We start from the raw sequence: 17,731 nt of genomic DNA on the forward strand, positions 1-17,731 counted from the left end.
AGACACGGTGGACAAGCTAAGACCGGGCGACTCCGCGTTGCGGCATGTAACAGGGTCCCGGTTGGCTGGTTCAGAGGCTTCGGTTGCTCAGTCATGCTTCCCCAACTGCATCGACTGCATCTCCTTCCGCATTCCGCCTGACGTGCGGCGAACGCGTCCGGTCTGCTGGGAGGGGCTTTTTGGTGGCCACTTTTCTATTGGCTGCTCCCCCAACTACCACGCGGTAATGACCCCCAACCGAACGTGCAGAAGTCCCATCCGTAGCTCACCCCATTTGCCATCCGTTATCTGTGGCCTGGTGGGTCGTCGGACCATCAACTGCCTAGCAAGCACCTGGCGAGAAACTGAGGTGTCCCCGTGCCAAGAATGACGTGCATTGCCATCTGTGCCGGCTCTTGCGCGAGATTGGACACCGCCTGGAAAGAAACACGAAATGCGCACTGCTGTGCCGAAACGAGTTCACAAGTGGAATTCTTGATTCTAAATACTACCATGATCTAGGCCTGGCCCGGAAATAAACATGTCATTTTCTCTTGTCCGTACCCTTGCCAGACTGGCTAACGTGGAAGGCAAACCCCAAAGCAACGGTCATGGGCATGGGCAATTCAAAGAGAAAGCCGAAGAGAATCCGAAGAGAATCCGCAGAGAGTCCGGGGTACCGAGTCCGACAGACAACAGACTCGCTGCACCGCTTCCATGGAGACATGGCTACCAAGGTGCGGGGGAACAAAAGAAAACATAAACCCCCGACAACCCGGCGATTAAATAGTCCCTAGACACCTCTGACGCTACAGAAGGCCCTGATGCGCTTCCGTTTTTCTAGAACGCCCGCTTGCATTGAAACGCCTAGTTCACGCAGGATAATATCCGCCTGCGCACCTGTGTTCCACGTTCAGTATGCCTCCATATGTCAAATTGGATACCGCTCCCTAGCTACCTACCTGTCAGTTGGTCGATGTCAGCCAACTGGGCGGGGAAGTCCGGAATCGGGCTGCCAGTTAGGACGGAGTGTAACGCCTCGAGCGGAAATTCTTTAGTAGTGACGAGGAGGCCGTTTTGCTGCCGTGCAACGCTGTTTTGATCGCTATCGCGAGATTATTAGCTATAAGACTCTTAGGTACTTGAAAATCAGGAGAATTAACGCGCTTACGCGACCACTATACGTGTCTCTAACCGGTCGATGCGGGCACTAAGCCGAGCCTCTACGTCGTCGATGCGGGCACCAAGCCGGATTTCCATGCCTTGGATCGCATCCAGGATCGCTTAGGCGCCGGCGATGGCTAGTAAGTTGGCGCATCGTCCCAGATGCGTGGCGGCCGTGTTGAGAGAGGTGGTAATGACACCGAAATCCGGTTGTAGACCGGCGGCGTTTGCGGCCATCGTTGTTGAATGTAGAGAGGTAAACGGCTCGAGCCCAAATCAAAACAGAGTCGCGTTGTCACAGGTGTTTCTGCCACGCTACACCGGCCTTCATCCCACTCCGCTTTCCGCTTTAGAGTTCAGATTTAGATGCTATTACTGATCTGCAACCTGGTGAAGTTTAGGCCTGACGCATAGCATCCTCGCTATATGAGAATAGTATACGCTTCCCAGCAGTATTTCATCCAGAATCTCCTAAGCCCGTATATTCGAAGTTGTACCTTGAACCCTTTTGAGCCGTCATTTCCAAAATGTCACACCTCCCTGCTCTAAGCCGCCTGCTAGGTTGCCAAGGACCCCTGCCACGTTCACCTTGCCGCCTGGAACCCCGCTGCGCTGCACGCTAATTTACCAACCCCACCACCAGCGCCACTGGGCAGCAGTCGTTGATTCTGGGCCCTTCCAGCTGCCACACCCGAGGCCTTGAAACCTCCAGCCCTTTGTCTCTGGATCTTGGTCAGCAAAGCGCACTGCGGTTTCCTTCCGCCGTTGGTGTTGCGCAACCATTTCCTTGCCTAACGGCCGAGACAGCTCGGCTTGGTTGGCCACCGGCTTGCGTGGACCTCGCTCTCGCGCAAGCCGCTCTTTCGCTTCCTTTCCTATTTATACCGACAATCCCACGAGGCTCGCGCCTCAACCGCCTCCGGCATGGGCCCCTCATCACCTAACCCCGAAGACAACAAGACCGACAACAACGACACTAGCTACATCAACATGGCGTCGGCCGTCGAGGACAGCAACAGCAGCGGGGGGCTGAGCCCCGGCGCCGGCGACGACCCGACGCTGATCGGCAAGCACTGCGAGTTCGAGTACTGCAACCAGCTCGACTTCCTGCCCTTCTTCTGCCAGTCGTGTCGGGGCACGTTCTGCCTCGACCACCGCAGCGAGGGCGCGCACCAGTGCCGCGAGGAGGGCGCGTGGGCGGCGCGGCGGCGCGAGGCGGCGCTGGCCCGGCCCTCGGCCGGCGAGGGCTACCGGATGCGCGACTTTGTCAGCGAGAAGCCGTGCGCCGACGACGGGTGCAAGACGGTCGTCGGCACGAGCCTGGTGCCCGGCGTGCACTGCGCGACGTGCAACCGCGACTACTGCCTCAAGCACCGCCTGCAGGAGGACCACGACTGCAAGAACAAGGAGCCCATCGGCGCGCGGCCCGCCGCCGCCGCCGCAGCCGCCGCCATGGCCGACAGTGCTAGGAAGACCCTCGACCGGTTCCGGCTGTGGAACGCGGGCCGCAAGGAGAAGTCGGCCGGGCTGAACCTCAAGGCCAAGAAGCTGCTAAGCAGCAGCGCTAGCAACAGCAACGCGGCGCGCCTGGTCGACCTCAACACGCTGAAGAAGACGGCCAAGGGTGACGCCAAGCTAGCGCCCGAGAGGCGCGTCTACCTGCACGTCGAGGCCGAGGCACAGACCACCAAGTCGACGTTCCCCAAGGGCGAGTTCTTCTACTCCAAGGACTGGGTCGTCGGCCGCCTGCTGGACGCGGCGGCCCGGAGCCTGCAGGTGGAGAACATCAATAACCAGTCCGACGACGAGAGCCTGAGACTGCGCGTGTTCCACGTCGAGGGCGGGCGCCTGCTCGACTTCAACGAAAAGGTTGGCGCCTCGTTGGCCACCGGCAACACCATCGTCCTGCTTAGAGGCGTCGGGCCGTCGCCAGATCTAATTGAGGTATGATGGGCCTCGATATTTCACTTTTTGCCTCCGTTTCTTCACAATGTCGTGAGCATGGAGTTTTGGCATCTGAGAGGGTCTCTGGATTTTAGGAGCATAGATGGGTGGAACTAGGCCCTGGGGGTAGCAAACTGATTTTCTATTTATTTTTTTGGGGCTTTGGTGGTTATATGTACCTACCTTACCTGGCGTTGGATGCCGTTTCCCAAGGGAAGATTTGTCATAATGCATCAATCTCATTGTAAGCTGTGGAAGATGCCAGTTGCATATGGCACGTAGTGAATCAGGAGGACCTGCCTCGCTAACTACAGGTGGCCCGTAGTACTACTGTTCAAGCATTCGATCTCGTAGGCAGACGTAAACTCAAAACCAAGTATTTCTCACGGTGTTTCCATACCGTACTGCTTTGTAGTATTTTCCAGCCTCTCGATACGCGTGCTGCGTAGAAGAGCGAATTATCGTTTTACTTGGTGGCGGCATAACCCTTTCAAGTAATTAGAGAACAAGTCTCGAGGCTACCTACGGATAGATATACTATAGAGGAAGTGGTGGCACCATTCACGGCTGAAGATGTGGAGCTGTACAATGTACAAAATAGAGCAACAGCGGCCACCAAGGAATCCCCTCGGGGGAAAAAGTCTCGATTTGATCTCGGGAGCCGTGATTTACAGTATATACAGTAAGAGTAGGGGGTATCGTGTGGGACCCGCCGAGATGTCAGAATCTTGATCCTTTGCAGCTCATTAGAGGTCTTTCTCCTTGGGCTTCTTCTCCCTCGGCCTCTCGCTGAGCTGCTTCTCTCTTCCAATCTGCGAGGCCGCGCCCACGGCCTCGTGGCCGCCGACGGACTCGAAGGCCTTGTGGAACGTCCACTCGACGGCGTTCTCGACGGGTTTGTCGAACAGCGTGGGGAGGAACGGGACGACGGCCAGGCCGAGGCCGATGGGGCCGTAGGTTCGGATGGTCTTGTTCTTGACGTCCTTGAGGGCGCGCCCGCTGTAGCGCACCACGCTGTGGATGGTGAAGGCGGGCAGGCCCATGCTGGCCAGGCTCTGGAAGATGCCGCGCTGCAGCATGACGGTGCGGTAGTCCTCGAGCGGCGGCACGACGCCGGGGGCCAGCTGCCGCCGCGCGGACCCGCCGGCGGCGTCCTCCTGCAGGTCCAGCCCGAGCAGCTTCTGCTGGCGCTCCGTCAGCTCGAGCTGCGGGTTGCGCACGCGCTCGTTGTGCAGGTACGCCTTGTAGCCCTCGTAGCCCACGTCGCCGAGGATGTAGGCCCACGAGATGCCGTACGCGCCCCGCACCATCCACGGGTGCGCCACGGGCCGGAACGACTCGCCAATGTCCGACGTGTAGGCTACATAGCGGTGCGCCGAGACGAGGATGGTGCGGAACCGGGCCGCGTAGGCGGCGTATCGGACGTTGGACTCTGTCGACGGCGGGACGCTGGAGGGTGGGTTAGCAAGAGCGCAACACTGCGCTTGTTGTAGTGTAGGGTGTAGGTAGTAGCGAAGGCGGCTATGCCCCGTGCCGGATCAAGAGCGCGACGTACTATCCCTCGACCAGCTCGTCAAAGAAGTTGTCCTCTCTGTCGTCCTTGTCGAGGATGCTCTGTAGCTTGGGCGGCAGCTTTTCTCTCTCTGGGAGCTTGTCCGGGTCGAATTTGCCAGTCTCCTTTTTGACATCGAGCGTGGCAGACGGCGCCGGTTTGGCCTGGGGAGGAGAGTCCTTGGCTGGGGTTGTGGGCGCATCCGAGCTTTTGCTCCAGGGCCAGACCATCTTGAACTGTTTGAATAGAGGCCGACAGCTGATGGAGGAGCGAGCGGTGAGAGGTTGGTTGCAATGGATGCTTCTGCGTCTTTCGGAGAGAAATGCGTGCAGCTCCGCTGCCCCCGAGTCAACCCGAAGTCTAAGTGACGTAGGCAAAGGAAGCTCGGTTGCGCCGGCCTTGGGTTCGCGGCGGGTACGAACTGGGCGACAGGGTCCCCGCTTCCTTCCGATTAGGTAAGCACGAACTGCCTTAGCCTAGGCTAAGCCAGGCCTGTCACTTTCCCGGCCCGTGCGACAATGCACTGGACACAGGGCACGACGGTAAATCTTCGGATGGTTTGGATGGAGCTCGGTCGCTTCTCGACTTTGCGTCGTTTTCAAGATCCTGACAGCCCGGAAAGCCACCATCACGCCCTCTGCCTCTCCAATTGCACGCGACAGGGCCACCAACACACGCCTTCGAGCTCGTCCCTTCATTTACCAGCCAACTCGTCCCTTCCTCTACCAGCCAACATGACTCAGTACTACACCATTTTCGGTCGCCAGATCGCCTCCCAATACGTCAGTCTACCCGTCCTCGGCCATTGTCTTGCTTCCCCTCTCGCTCGAGTCCGCAGAGACGCCGTCGGATGGAGGGAGGGAGCTAGCATGCGATTGAGCTTCTGAAGAGCCCCAGACGCTAACAAACTACTCTCTACAGCTGGCCATAGGAACCCTCACCACAATGTTCACCGGTGTCTACCTCTCGGTTGGCGGCAGCAAGGCGCCCGCTGCGACTCCCCCTATCAACGCGTCTAGCTCCGACGAGGCCGATTTTATCAAGTGTGCTCCCATCCATCACATCCCTCCGTAGTCCCTCCGCGGTCCCTCTGCCGCCAATGGCAAGATGCACTCTGACAAGATCCCTACAGGAAGTTTATTGAGAACGCCGAGGCTGAAGAGAAGGCGAAGGCGCCTGCCAAGCACTAGATGGTGGCATCAGCTCGGGGCCGGATGGAGGCGCATTGCCGACGGCCTGTCCTGTGTACATATATGTAGAGGGGGGTTAATCGAAGAGAGGACGCCCGATTTACTAGCCTGCCGAAGCCACGAACAAGATGCCGTGCCTTCCGCTGCCCGCACTCTGTCTGCGAGTTTCCTTGTGCTGTACATTCTGACGGAGCTAGGATCTCTGGCATGCGCGGTGCTACATATATGTGGGTGCGTTGCAGCGACTGTTTAGCTCCGAGAAACTCTTGGGGGGTTGCGAGAATCACGCCCCTGAAGCAAGCCTTTGAGACGAGGCATCTCGGTCACAGCAAGCGCTGGGCAAGTCATTCTTTACTGTTTATTGCACTGTCATGTTAAGGAACAGGGAGGATGGAGATGCTGGCTAGACACTCAGGTACTGAAGCTCCGCTTGCAAGCGCGCCACGATACCTTTTTTTTTTTTTGCTGGAGACAAGCAAAGAATGTTGGCGCCGACGTCTTTACTGGGATTTTTGGTAGAGTTGGAAGTCAATTGCTAGTGCATGGCTGCAAGGCCGCCCATACCCCTCACCCTAAATGGGAACAGCGTCGCTCTTCCTAAATGCACCTTCCATGCAGCTATCAAGCCGAACACTGCTGCATCTTTCTAGACTAAACTTCAACTACCAGATTGACCAAACGCGATCTGGCTCACATCGAGCCAGTCTATGACAAAAGGTCTGGTCTGGGACGCTTCGCATATCTTAGCAGATCAATCACGTCAAAATGGCAGCTGTGGCTATTTCGTCCATCACGGAAGCGTTATGCGCCGTCGAGGTAATTAGCCAAAGCTTACCTCACTTTGTCGTCGCCGTCTTGTTTGAAGGCGCCCGACCTACAACGTGTTATATCTAATAAGTCTTGACTCCAGCACGTAGATCTGTGTCAGATCGCAATGAGAAAGGCAGCCAAGTCTGTGTCCTTCATCCTCCCTCATTGGACTTGGTCGGCTAACTCTGAACCCGTGCCAAGATCGTTCAAGGACATCGGCCTTGATGAAATCTCCATCACGCAGTACAGCCCGGGATTCGCCTCGATAACGGGGCCGGGGCAGTTCTGGTACTCTATGATACTTTCGACTCGGGAGTCGTCCCGCAACCCCTTTTTCCATGACGTCTGCGCCTATCTGCCCGAGCACGACGAGCTGTACATCTCCTCCAACACGCTGCCGCCCACCAGTACCTCTCAGCTGCCCATCATCCTCATATCGCGAATTCAAATCGCCCGCAACGCAGCTGGCGCCGTCCGGGCCGTCGACTGGCAGAAGCTGCGACCGCCGCCCAATATGCCCATGCCCGCTGGCGGCGCTCCCTACCTCCGCGGCGTCCTGTACTGCTCGCAGGGCAACACGGCTCCGGACACGGGCGGGCTCTATTACATGCCACGGGGCAAGCCGCCCGAGCCGGTCGTGACCAACTTCTTCGGCCGCGACTTCAACTCGGTCAACAGCGTCGCCGTCGCCAGCGACGGGTCCCTATGGTTCACGGACCCCTGCCACGGCTTCGAGCGGGAGCTCCGCGGCCCGCCTCAGCTGCCCTGCCACGTCTACCGCTTCGACCCGGGCTCGCGCGACCTGCGCGTCGTCGCCGACGGCCTGGGTCGCCCCCATGGCATCGCCCTCAGCCCCGACGAGAGCACCGTCTACGTCACCGACACCGACGCCGTGCGCGCCAACGCCTCGCGCGACCTGACGCGGTAGGAGCTGCCCACACACATCCATCCCTCACGTGCTCTTTTCAAGTGCCGAGTCCAGTCAGAATGTAACTCACTGGAACTCATGCTCCGACAGTGCGGCCACGATATACGCCTTTGACGTTGTCAAGCGGTCGGGCGCCCCGTTCCTCGCCAACAAGCGGGTTTTCGCCTACGCACTCACCAGCATCCCCATGGGCGTCGCGTGCGACGGCGCCGGAAACGTCTGGGCGGGCTGCGCCGACGGCGTCGAGATCTGGAGTGCCGGCGGCGAGATCTTGGGCGTCATTGAGGTTCCCGGTGAGTTCTCCCCAAGCACACGACGCCAGACATATTACACGCTAGACTTGGTGCTAATTCCGAGACTGGCCACCAGGCGGCGTGACGAGCATCGCGTTTGGAACAGACGGCGAGGTCTTCCTCTGTGCCGAGCAGAGGCTGTGGATGTTGAGACTGAAGAGTAGAGACCTCATGTCTGATTCTTGATGCTGCGGTTTGGAATTTGGGGCGGCTGTGTTGGGCACGGATGTCATGGCAGCCGTAGTACTTTGTACACCGCATAGTTCTGCCTGGGGTGTGCTAACATGTAGACACATCATGTTGACGCGGTGAAAAGATACCACAGCACGAAAACAGCCCTAAAACGAGCCGCAGAGTGAGGGCACAGGTAGTTATAACCAGGTGGCCAAATACAGCACAGAGAAAGGTACTACTACTAGGCGCAATGGTCCGGGGGTCTCAATTCATGGTAAACGAACGTGGTTTCCAAAGGTTAGCTAGGAAAAGAAGGAAACGAGCGGTGTCGGTTTTCTAACCGGAAGGATCGCAGGCTAACTACCTCGTACGAGGCGGTTTGGCTAAGAAAAATGGAAGAAAGGAAAGGAAATAGATCTAGGTTACATTAGATGGATTTGCTGTTGCCTGAGGCCCCTAAACGTATGTTAGCATGTACTTGCTCATTCATAATGGGAAGGGGTGCCGGTTTAGATGGATTTGCTGTTGCCTAAGGCCCCTAAACGTATGTCAGCATGTACTTGCTCATTCATAATGGGAAGGGGTGCCGGTACTGTTGAGGATCAGACGTACCCCCAAATCCAGGGTACAATGATTCCAAGGAGCCCCAAGGGCCTTGGAAGTCCTCTCGGTTGAATCGTGGTGCGGGCCGTATATCCACTTTAGGGTTTAACCAGTAATGCTCAGAGCAGTTGCTGTCGTCCATAATCCGGCCCAACGCAGCAGCCAGCTCCGCTGATGTAGCACGATACCGTTGTAGCCTAGTAGGTTCTTTGTCAGCGGCCTCATGAGGCGGCAGCTCTACCACAAGTAGCCTCTTTCGAACCAGGTCCAAAAGTTGACCAAGAGCCGTCCGACCGTCGCAGGCTGGCCCTTCGGCCAGGTAGTCCATCCACGTCTCGACGACGTCCTTGAGTTTTCCCGTCGCCTCTCTTCTGGGACTCTCTTCGACTGTGTAACAAGGTTTCGGCCCTCTATGCTCGCCTTGGACGTCGGACCGGATGTTCTTGACGCCTTTATAGCCGTGCGCAAGCCCTACGAAAATCTCCAGGATGAGACAGCCCATCGACCAGATGTCGTATTGTCGGCTCATAATTCCCACCCCGCCCAGCCCAACTCCGGGGGGTTCATACCAACCATCGCCAGATGCCGCACCAAGAAGATACTTGGTTAGACCCCAGTCGCCGATTTTGAGTGTGCCAACAATGTTGCCTTTATGAGGACTAAAACGAAAGATGCTACTCGGATTAAATTACCAAGCCGGATGCCAAGCCCGTGAATGGCCTTCAGCGCTTCAGCGAGGCCGATTAGTTCCGTTACTATTTACTTCGCCAACTTGGCGGACAGATCGGAGCTCGGGAATTGGGTAAAAAGGCTCTCAACATCCCCCCCGTTTGCCCAATCGGAAACCAGGTAATACGATGTTTCTTGACCAGTTTCGGATTTGGTGAAGGCGGTTATGAAGCGGAGTATGTGGTCGCTGCCGACGACTTGGTCGCTGATTCTTCTCAGCGCTTCGGCTTCTTCCGCCCAGCTAGAGGCGATAGTTTGGCGCCCAAGTGAGTTAGTTGGCACGATTTGTTTGACGGTGAAGAACATCGGCTATTCGGATCTCTATAATAGGTAAGGTAAGTAGCTGCTCGGGCGGAAGCTGTTAGTAGATAAGGGAACGAGAACGTACGGGGCGACTTTTGTCTACGACATGACCTTCCTGTATCCGTACCTGATGTAAGTCAGGTGGGGGACTTTTGGAACACCCCTGCCTATGGAACAGCCCCTGAATCGGACCCCGCACAACACCACAAACTTCAATTGCCAACAACTTTGTCAATTAATTAGCTACAATGATGAAGTCTTCAGTATCGGATTCTCCTGATTCTTCTCTTTCAGAATAACTAAGGTCCTCTCTGCCAGCCTCTCTCTGTGAGGCACGAACCTCCTCAATTCCAGCGAACTGCGTATTAGGGTCGACTTGGACCTTCCTTCTCTTTCGGCCTCTTGTGCGTTCTAGGCTTTTTTCTGCAGCCTCCAATTGATGCGCCGTATTGGCTAGTTGGAAAACCACGTAATCGAAGGCTTTTGCGGCCTTGCGTATGAAAAGTCGGTCGTTGGCAGTCCGTTTCTAGCCGGCTAGAAAAACCTGCTCCTGAATACGGAAATCCTTCGGCTTTTTAGGGGTAAACCATATAGGCCGGCCCTCCGAATTCTTATTTAGAATGGGGTTATGGACCTCTTGAAGGTCTATAGAAACCGTAGAGGTCAGTTGACCAACGTCGCCGTTAGAATTCTTAATAACAAGGCCGTTGCTTAGGGGCTTCCTGAGGCTGACCGGCCAGAGGCCTGTAGCTTTCCAGCCGGCTTTGATATTAGATTCAGTCATTCCATAGACCCTGGCTTGCCGGTAGCATTCTAGGAAGGCCCTCTTTTCAGCAACAGTGCCTTCGTCGAAGCCGGAAACAACCTCGTTATGCTTGGCTCTGTACCGGGCTTTTAGAGGGCCGAAAACCGATAAATCCAGGGGCTGGAGAACGTGGGAGGTGTGGGCTGGTAGAAATAACAGTTGTACGTTATTAGAAAAGGCTAGCCACATGAATTCTTTGGTGGTATGACTACCGTGGCCATCTAAAATAAGGAGGCGCTTCTCCGAGGGGGTAGCTGGCCGAGTCTCTGGAAGAAAGATATTGCGGAGCCATGCGACGGCAGTATCATCGTCAGACCAGCCGTTTTCAGTGGGTTTCCACTTCCAGCCCTTAAATGGCTGTAAATCGCGTGGATACCATTGTTGTTGAAGGCTTCCACCTTTGAAAATGACGACTGGGTTCAAATACCGGCCGTCAGCGGAAATACATTCGATAATCGAGGTCCAAATTCGGTCTCCTTTCTTCTTTTTCTGGAATTTCTTTCTTTCCTTAGATCCAACAACCAGGCCGTTATCTCCAATGCCAGAAGCAATGCCAGTTTCATCCATATTATACCTATGCTTGGCTGGAATAGCCTCCACGCCTGGAGGCTTCAAATAGTCAAACCAAGGCCGGATAACGGCCTCAGAGGCTCGATCAGCACGGTTTGCATGGATTCTCCGAGGCCTAATTGTAGAAATAGATGGATTTCTAGCCAAAAACCGGCTAGTCCAGCGTTTTCCGAGGGTCTCGTTATCTTCGAGCATTCTTCTAGCTAGTTTCCGAATTTGGGCGTGGGTTGGAGGGTGACCGAGCGACCCTTGGAATAGAATCCATTCGGTTAAGCGTTCTTCCATAGCCGGAGAAAGCTTTTGATTAAGAATTTGGGCCTTGGAGGCTGGCTCGGAACCACGAACCCGATTAAAGAGAGTAGTAGGGGGGATGCCGTGATTTTCAGCAGAGCTACGGAGTAAGCCGGTTTCTGCATACTCTGCCAGCGCATTCTGCAAATCCAACTCTGTATATCGCTTCATCTTTCATTTCTCAATTGAATGGAGAAAAGAATATAAGTATTGAAGCAGAATTGGTCGAGTTGCAAGCGATTGAAATAGGTGAGTTGGGTGGCGAGCGGCAAGTCCTTGATGACAAACCTTGTTCCAAATCCAGGGGTGTTCCATAAGCAGACCACCTGACTTACTTTGCCGAATGCGCTGTTAATTTTACTTAGTTTGGTGAAAGGCAAAACCGCCCTGTAATCAAAGTCGTAGTTCGCCCGTTCAGTCGATAGTACGGGTACAATGATTTTCCACTGAGTCTCACAAAAACGTTAATTCTTTCCGCGGACTCCAGAGTTCTGGGTCAAGCTGCTTCAGACTTTCTGGGGTGAGGAATTTTGGCGGGTTGACCTCCGCAGATAGCCAACTGTCCTTGAACCCGTGTTCCATGAAGAATCTCGATGCCTCCAGTAACCACCTGGAATCGGAATCTGTAAGAGCTGCGATAGTGAAAAGTTTCCTGCCGTCGCGGAGGACGAAGCTGACCAACTCCTTACTGTAGGGCTTCCGGGCCTTACGCAGCTCGAATCGAACAAGGGGTTCCTGGATCAGCCTGTGAATGAGGGTTTCAGGCCAGTACTGTTGCACTCCACCAACAGTGAAGTCACCTATGCTCGTGGTTTTGCAGTTGTCGTCGGTATAGAGCAAGTCTGTCAACCCCACCAATCGATCCGACGGAGAATGAGAGGTGGCAGTGACGGGGGCTATTTCTTCCTTGGTATTATGTTCGTCAATCGTCGACTTCTTCATTATGCCGAAGTTAACCTGTGCCTCGACCGGTAGCTCCGGGGTATCTTCGTCCATGGGAGTCTCCCGCCTATCTTGTTCGGGGAAGTTCTCGTTTGAATTTGGACTCAATTCGTCGAGTTCGAAGTGGTGGTCTCCCTGTCCCTGGGCGCTCGAGTCCCTGGGCGCTCGACAGCATCTCCTCCACGACACCTGACGCGGCCCGTTTGCTCCCTTCCCCGCTCTCATCATCATTGACATCGTCAAAGTAACGGAGAGACCTAAAAGCAAGGGACTCCAAATGGCTGGTTACGTGTGTCCCGAGTCGTATTTGGTTGGTTCGCCACTGGGGAGTATTGGCCGCCAGTTCGTCGTCGTCAGATGCGCCCCTGCGCGAGCTTAAATGGTGCTCATCCTCGTCCGAGTTTTTTGGATCTGCTGGTCCTGCTGGTCCTGCAAACCTGGGCCGTTTGACGAGTTTCTTGGGAGGCGAAGGTGGCGGCGTGGTGGTCGATTGAGAAAGAGGCGGCGTTGAGTCTGGCGGCGGAGCGTCTGCCAGGGAAGCGATGTCAGTCTTGCAAAGAGGGCAAACGCCGGGAGCTCGAGAGAGGTAGACAAAGTTTCGTTTCAGCGCTCTATCTTGCTGCTCCAAATCAAACATGCCTGGATGAGTGGTCTGTAAATGAGAGCGCAGCTCATTTTCGGTTGCGAAATCCTGGTAGGCATGATCCTCGACTTCGCAGAAACAGGTGGCGGGCAGGTGCATCTCCTCGATCCAGCCCGGCGAGTGCTGGTTGTTCATGTGATGTCGCCACTCTCTGAGCGACGCGAAGTACTGCAGATCGGACCTACACTGCTCGGAGATGCAGACATAAGGTTGCAGGTCGTGTTTGAAGTGTTCTCTTGCATGCTCTGTCAGTTGCGGCCCCTGAATTACAAGACACTTGAGATTAATTACGGGGATTAAATAAAGGCATAATTACTTCCACGCCTGCTTCCACGCCTGCTTCCACGCTTGCTTCCATCCATCGCCACTTTTGAGGACATTATGGTCACAGAAGCACCAGTTGCATTGGGGACCACTTGGCAGACGGGGATATGGATTTGTGTATCCAACCCCCGAGACTGTCAAAGGGACAGACGCGCCAAGTGTCTTGATTGGCGACCCCTCAGCCTCAAGGCTCTGCTGGAATAGTTGGTCGTCGAGCGGTGTCAGATCCGTTGCAGTGGCGGGTGGGCCATGTGTGGTTGAGGCAGTGGAGCGAGCCTCGCTGAGTTTCGCTTTGTCCTTCGAGGGCTTTGTTGGAGCAACGCTAGGTCCAGACTGAACCCCCCGAGCTGTCTCGTAGGATCGTGGTGCTGGGACTCGCCTGGTCTCTAATCTCTGCTGGCGGCTTCTTTGGAACTGGAGGCGTGCTCTCCGAAACGAGAAATACTCGGCAAGTTGCTCCGCAAGCGATGGAGCAATGCCGGGATAAATTCCCTTTACAGCCAGTAGGTCGATGCGTTGATAAAAGTCGAAGTCGAAAAGACTCTTTTCCTTCAAACTCTGGGTGAACTTCATGATTCTGCCTTTGAGGCTCGACGTCGAAGTCGTTCGAGCCGCAGCACCGATTCGATGGAGACTCCCCAGGGCGTCTTGCATTCCCTGAAGGGCAGCCTCGGTTCCTAGCGAAATCCCTCGTTCCGATGGTAGGCGACTGACACCTATTCCTTGCGGACTGCCTAGTCGCCTTCTCGCCGATTCAAATCTAATGGCTTGAGGGGCACGTCAGCGTGAATTGTATCACCACTTGTGGTATCGTTATTGGAGCATAGTTACCGTGTTTTGCATTTCTCTCCACAACGATGAGTAGCCGAAGAAATCCAACACGGATCTGCGGGTCTGAGTCCAGGCGTTTATCCAAAGAGGCGTTCCCTGGGCCAAAGACGCCGAGAAAGCCGGCCCAACGGTCGAAGCTAGAGCGAATCTGCCGTCCAGTATCGTAATGCTCTTTCCCGGCCTCAGAGAGTACTGTTAGCAGCTGGTCTAGGAGAGCTTCGCAGGCTTCAGCTAAGTCGTAGATGCGGAGGCCGTCTTCACCAGGCCCAGGAGCCATGATGCCAGATCATGGATTGATGGATGGGTGGGTGGATGCCAATGATGCCAGTGCTAACGACGCTAAGCTGATTCGCTCTTTTTAAACGTCTGTTAGTAGGTGGTCTAGATTCGAACTCGGAAGATTATTGAACCAAGCAACCACACAGCTTTCTTGCAGCTGGGAAGCGTCGTGCTGATACAAGATCATAGGTAGATAGCGACTGCTGCGGTGATATCGGCTTTTTTTTTGGCCCAATGCCTTGGGAGCAATGAGCAAGTTCAGATCAGGTCGATCTGTCAACGAGGCATCGACGGCAACATGCCACGAAATCCGCCTCGGAACAGGGCTTCCAGAGATTGGCCCCAACCCCGCTCAAGCCTGTGGTAGATGCCCCCCATGCCTGACCTGGCCTGCTGCCTTCAAAACTGCGCTCATTCCTTAGGTTCCATGCCTCAACGACTGGACCGCAGCTTTCCAAGTACGGCAGCGCTTCAGTCCCACCCCTCCTCAGCCGCGGGGCGGTGGCTTCTCAGATAGCGGAGTACCTTCTTATCCCTCACCACAAAGGTGTTTACCAAGATGAAATTCTGTTGTGGGCCGCCGCATGAACCTCCAGGCCCCGCAACACAGATACCCCGATGCTCGTTTCGACCTCCAAACTCGATTGCGCGTAACCGGTCGCGGTCTTCATTCTCATCGCCATGTCCTTGTGAAGTCATAATTACCCAAGGTATCTCCTACCTACCTAGCCAGAGCGGACGACTTGTACGACCATGCTACATCCCGACTGCAAAGAAAAGAAGCAGGCTCACTTCCTAGAAAACACCCCGGAATGGCTCATCTTTTCCCGCGTCCAGCCCATCTTTACATCAGCCGCCCTTGGGTGGAGCATCGCAGGCATTGATCTCTTTTCGGCAACCGAGAACTCCTCGTCGATGCCGTCGATGTCCTCAATCTCCTTGACACATATGTTGAGGACACCGCTCTCGAGCCAGCGGAAAACATCTCTCCGGTAAAAAACAAACTCGCAGTCATATCGATGCATGGGAATAATGGGTCGGTACGGACCGTCAATCCTTTTGAACTTCGCTTGCGGGATTCTGCCGCCATCAGCTGCTGCAAGACCCTACTTTAAGGTTCACATCTATCTGCTGACATATTTTCTGACTATTTTGTAGATGGCGAGTGGTCATGGCCATGAATCTGCTGCAAAACTAGTAAAAAGCTGGCCGAAGAAGATGTTACGCAAAGCGCAAAGAAAATTTGTGAACGGGTCTCGGCGAGATATGCCACCGCATGTCCCACAACCAATGCCCCGCCGAACTCTCATGGAAAGTATTCCAAGCTCGAAGCACTGGGCAAACTTACTAAGAAAGCCTGTGGAGACGGTTTAGATGGAATTGAGACTTCTTGCTCTTCCCACCTGAAGCTGGCGCTTGATGCGGACAAGTGTATGAATGCCATGGATACACTGCGCCGCTTCATTAGCTTTTTTGAATCAGCCGAAATCTCTAGCACGTCCAACCAGAAAGATCTATCATATCGACTCAGAGTTCCTACCACAAATTGGTGGGACAAAACTGCGCGGGAAGCACTGTGTCGCCTGTTCAGCGTCATTTGTAAAAGTTCCGAAGACACTTCTGGAGGATAATGTGATTCGTGATCGATTTGAAGACGGCGACAAGGCCGTTCTTGCACTGTCTCTCGTGCGCTGCCTCCTCCACATCCCTCGTTTCCACTCATCTAGCAACCCCGGCCCCTGGGTGGACTTGCTGTTGACTGCGGATTCTGTTCATTTTCTGCATCAGACCTCACCCCCAGAAATCCTGGACATGCACCGCCCGTATATTCGCTTCTCCACTTGTCAGAGCAAACACGACCAAGAACAGGATGAGAGACTGGCGGAGAGCTGCCGATCGACTCTTGTACCACTCGCCCGATTTCTTCTTGAAATCCTTCGCGGTCACAGCCTTGATGTGGAGTTTTCGTCATCCACAAACATGTATGATGTGAAGAACAAGCTGTACGATATCTTGGAGGCTGAGAAGCCTGACTATACCCGAACACATTATCTTGACGCTATTCGCGGATGTCTGAACTTTACTGCGTCTCGAACGCCTCCTGGACCTGGGTTTCGGTGAATGTACGGTCCGACGGCCGACTATGCAAGTCGGCGACGATCTCGATGACATCGAGGAGCACGAGTCCGCCAGGGCGGACGACAGACGGCAGGCTAAAGGCGACTATGATCCAGTAAACGGCGTAACGGCGTAACGGCGCGCTCTTGATGTCTTTCCTTGGTTGTTCTTATTGTTGTAGCAAGAACAGACGAAATTGACAACTATCAAGACATAGATTTGCCAGCGATTCAACAGCTCGAACCAGAACAAGCCGAAGAAAACGGTCAGCAGGAGGACGTTCTTGAAGATGCGCTGAAAGACGTCGAGCCAGGCCTTGTATGCTCTCTTCGAGCTCAGCCCGGACAGCCCTGGGATAAATGCCGCAGTGGTCTCTGCTGATGCTCTTGTCGAGACGGCCTGCTGCGGTGGAACACCAGCAGGGCCAGCAGGCTTGGCGGACTCGGTGTCGTCGGCGGCCCCGACTTGTCCTGGCGGCGGTGTTGGCAGGCTCTATGATGCTCGGCCCCGTTTCCGATCGCTGTGTCCATGTTGAGTAATTACTAATTAGGCGCTCATGCTTCTCGGTGGCAGAGGAGGATACGGCTGGCGACTGTGAATGTTCAGCTGGAATTTCTGTGTCGCTGTTGGGGCTGCCGTTTTTGGCCATGTGTTGGGGTCATCGGTATTGATTTTTGATTGGCTAGTCGAATACTGGCGCCTCAGCCCAGACGTCCTCTGCACATAGCTGCAGGCCCTGAATGCTAAGTACAAAATCTCCCTCTTGCGGGCCTGGATCGCGAAGAAAAAGAAGTCGAAATCCTAGTATTAATGCCCCCCTAGTGATATTGTACGATACTGGATTTGTCATCTTATCGCAGGTGATGGTGATTGACTGCCGTTTTACTGGCTCGAGAACACTATTCTACTATAATGTAGCAGTAGCTCGTCTCCGCGTATTCGCTCCTTATGGGCCCGAGATTTCTGCCTCCTATTTCTCTAGTAGAATATGATATTGCCGGCGGTCGAATTTCGCTAGAATAACAATCTTGACTTCGTGATTTGATGTCTGAAACCACTCCGTATATCGTTGTAAAGTTCGCCTAATATTTCGAAGTCTCCAGCCTCGATGACTAGTGTTGGCTACTTGCCTATTCCTATACGTTCCGGCTTTGGACCGCCTATCGAATCGCCTTCTCCGTCGTCTCCTCTACGATGGCCTTGTTGTCGAAGTGTTGTAATTAAAACCTAGATCTCTCTAACTTCTCTCCTTACTATTC

The 17,731-nt window shown here is 54.7% G+C and overlaps 7 protein-coding genes across 7 annotated transcripts; 3 read left to right on the top strand and 4 right to left on the bottom strand.

Moving 5' to 3' along the window:
• Positions 1–454: 454 nt before the first annotated feature.
• B0T26DRAFT_735615 (uncharacterized protein) lies at positions 455–1,397 on the bottom strand. Its single transcript, XM_060443254.1, has 3 exons — positions 1,151–1,397; positions 942–1,084; positions 455–879 (listed from the first exon to the last, which is right to left on the bottom strand). The coding sequence occupies exons 1-3, from the start codon at positions 1,237–1,239 to the stop codon at positions 773–775; spliced, it is 339 nt and encodes a 112-aa protein (XP_060289700.1). The 5' UTR covers positions 1,240–1,397; the 3' UTR covers positions 455–772.
• B0T26DRAFT_744938 (uncharacterized protein) lies at positions 1,277–3,093 on the top strand (the record flags this gene model as incomplete). The annotated part of the gene is made up of 2 exons (XM_060444480.1): positions 1,277–1,283; positions 2,096–3,093. 2 exons carry the CDS (start codon positions 1,277–1,279, stop codon positions 3,091–3,093), a joined length of 1,005 nt encoding a protein of 334 aa, XP_060289701.1.
• A 740-nt stretch (positions 3,094–3,833) lies between these two features.
• B0T26DRAFT_757997 (mitochondrial 18 KDa protein-domain-containing protein) lies at positions 3,834–4,869 on the bottom strand (the record flags this gene model as incomplete). The annotated part of the gene is made up of 2 exons (XM_060446338.1): positions 3,834–4,536; positions 4,643–4,869. 2 exons carry the CDS (start codon positions 4,867–4,869, stop codon positions 3,834–3,836), a joined length of 930 nt encoding a protein of 309 aa, XP_060289702.1.
• A 504-nt stretch (positions 4,870–5,373) lies between these two features.
• B0T26DRAFT_659600 (uncharacterized protein) lies at positions 5,374–5,713 on the top strand (the record flags this gene model as incomplete). Its single annotated transcript, XM_060438962.1, has 2 exons — positions 5,374–5,421; positions 5,561–5,713. 2 exons carry the CDS (start codon positions 5,374–5,376, stop codon positions 5,711–5,713), a joined length of 201 nt encoding a protein of 66 aa, XP_060289703.1.
• Positions 5,714–6,763: 1,050 nt separating this feature from the next.
• Positions 6,764–8,046, top strand: B0T26DRAFT_682117 (uncharacterized protein; the record flags this gene model as incomplete). Its single annotated transcript, XM_060440722.1, has 3 exons — positions 6,764–7,563; positions 7,658–7,860; positions 7,937–8,046. 3 exons carry the CDS (start codon positions 6,764–6,766, stop codon positions 8,044–8,046), a joined length of 1,113 nt encoding a protein of 370 aa, XP_060289704.1.
• Positions 8,047–8,543: 497 nt separating this feature from the next.
• On the bottom strand, positions 8,544–9,166 carry B0T26DRAFT_758000 (uncharacterized protein; the record flags this gene model as incomplete). The annotated part of the gene is made up of 2 exons (XM_060446339.1): positions 8,544–8,572; positions 8,647–9,166. 2 exons carry the CDS (start codon positions 9,164–9,166, stop codon positions 8,544–8,546), a joined length of 549 nt encoding a protein of 182 aa, XP_060289705.1.
• Positions 9,167–11,719: 2,553 nt separating this feature from the next.
• On the bottom strand, positions 11,720–13,007 carry B0T26DRAFT_735648 (uncharacterized protein). Its single transcript, XM_060443255.1, has 2 exons — positions 12,030–13,007; positions 11,720–11,960 (listed from the first exon to the last, which is right to left on the bottom strand). Exons 1-2 carry the CDS (start codon positions 12,512–12,514, stop codon positions 11,789–11,791), a joined length of 657 nt encoding a protein of 218 aa, XP_060289706.1. The 5' UTR covers positions 12,515–13,007; the 3' UTR covers positions 11,720–11,788.
• Positions 13,008–17,731: the final 4,724 nt, after the last annotated feature.

The sequence above is a fragment of the Lasiosphaeria miniovina genome, assembly GCF_030549165.1.
Source record: "Lasiosphaeria miniovina strain SMH2392-1A chromosome Unknown B0T26scaffold_9, whole genome shotgun sequence".
NCBI classification, from domain to species: Eukaryota; Fungi; Ascomycota; class Sordariomycetes; order Sordariales; family Lasiosphaeriaceae; genus Lasiosphaeria; species Lasiosphaeria miniovina.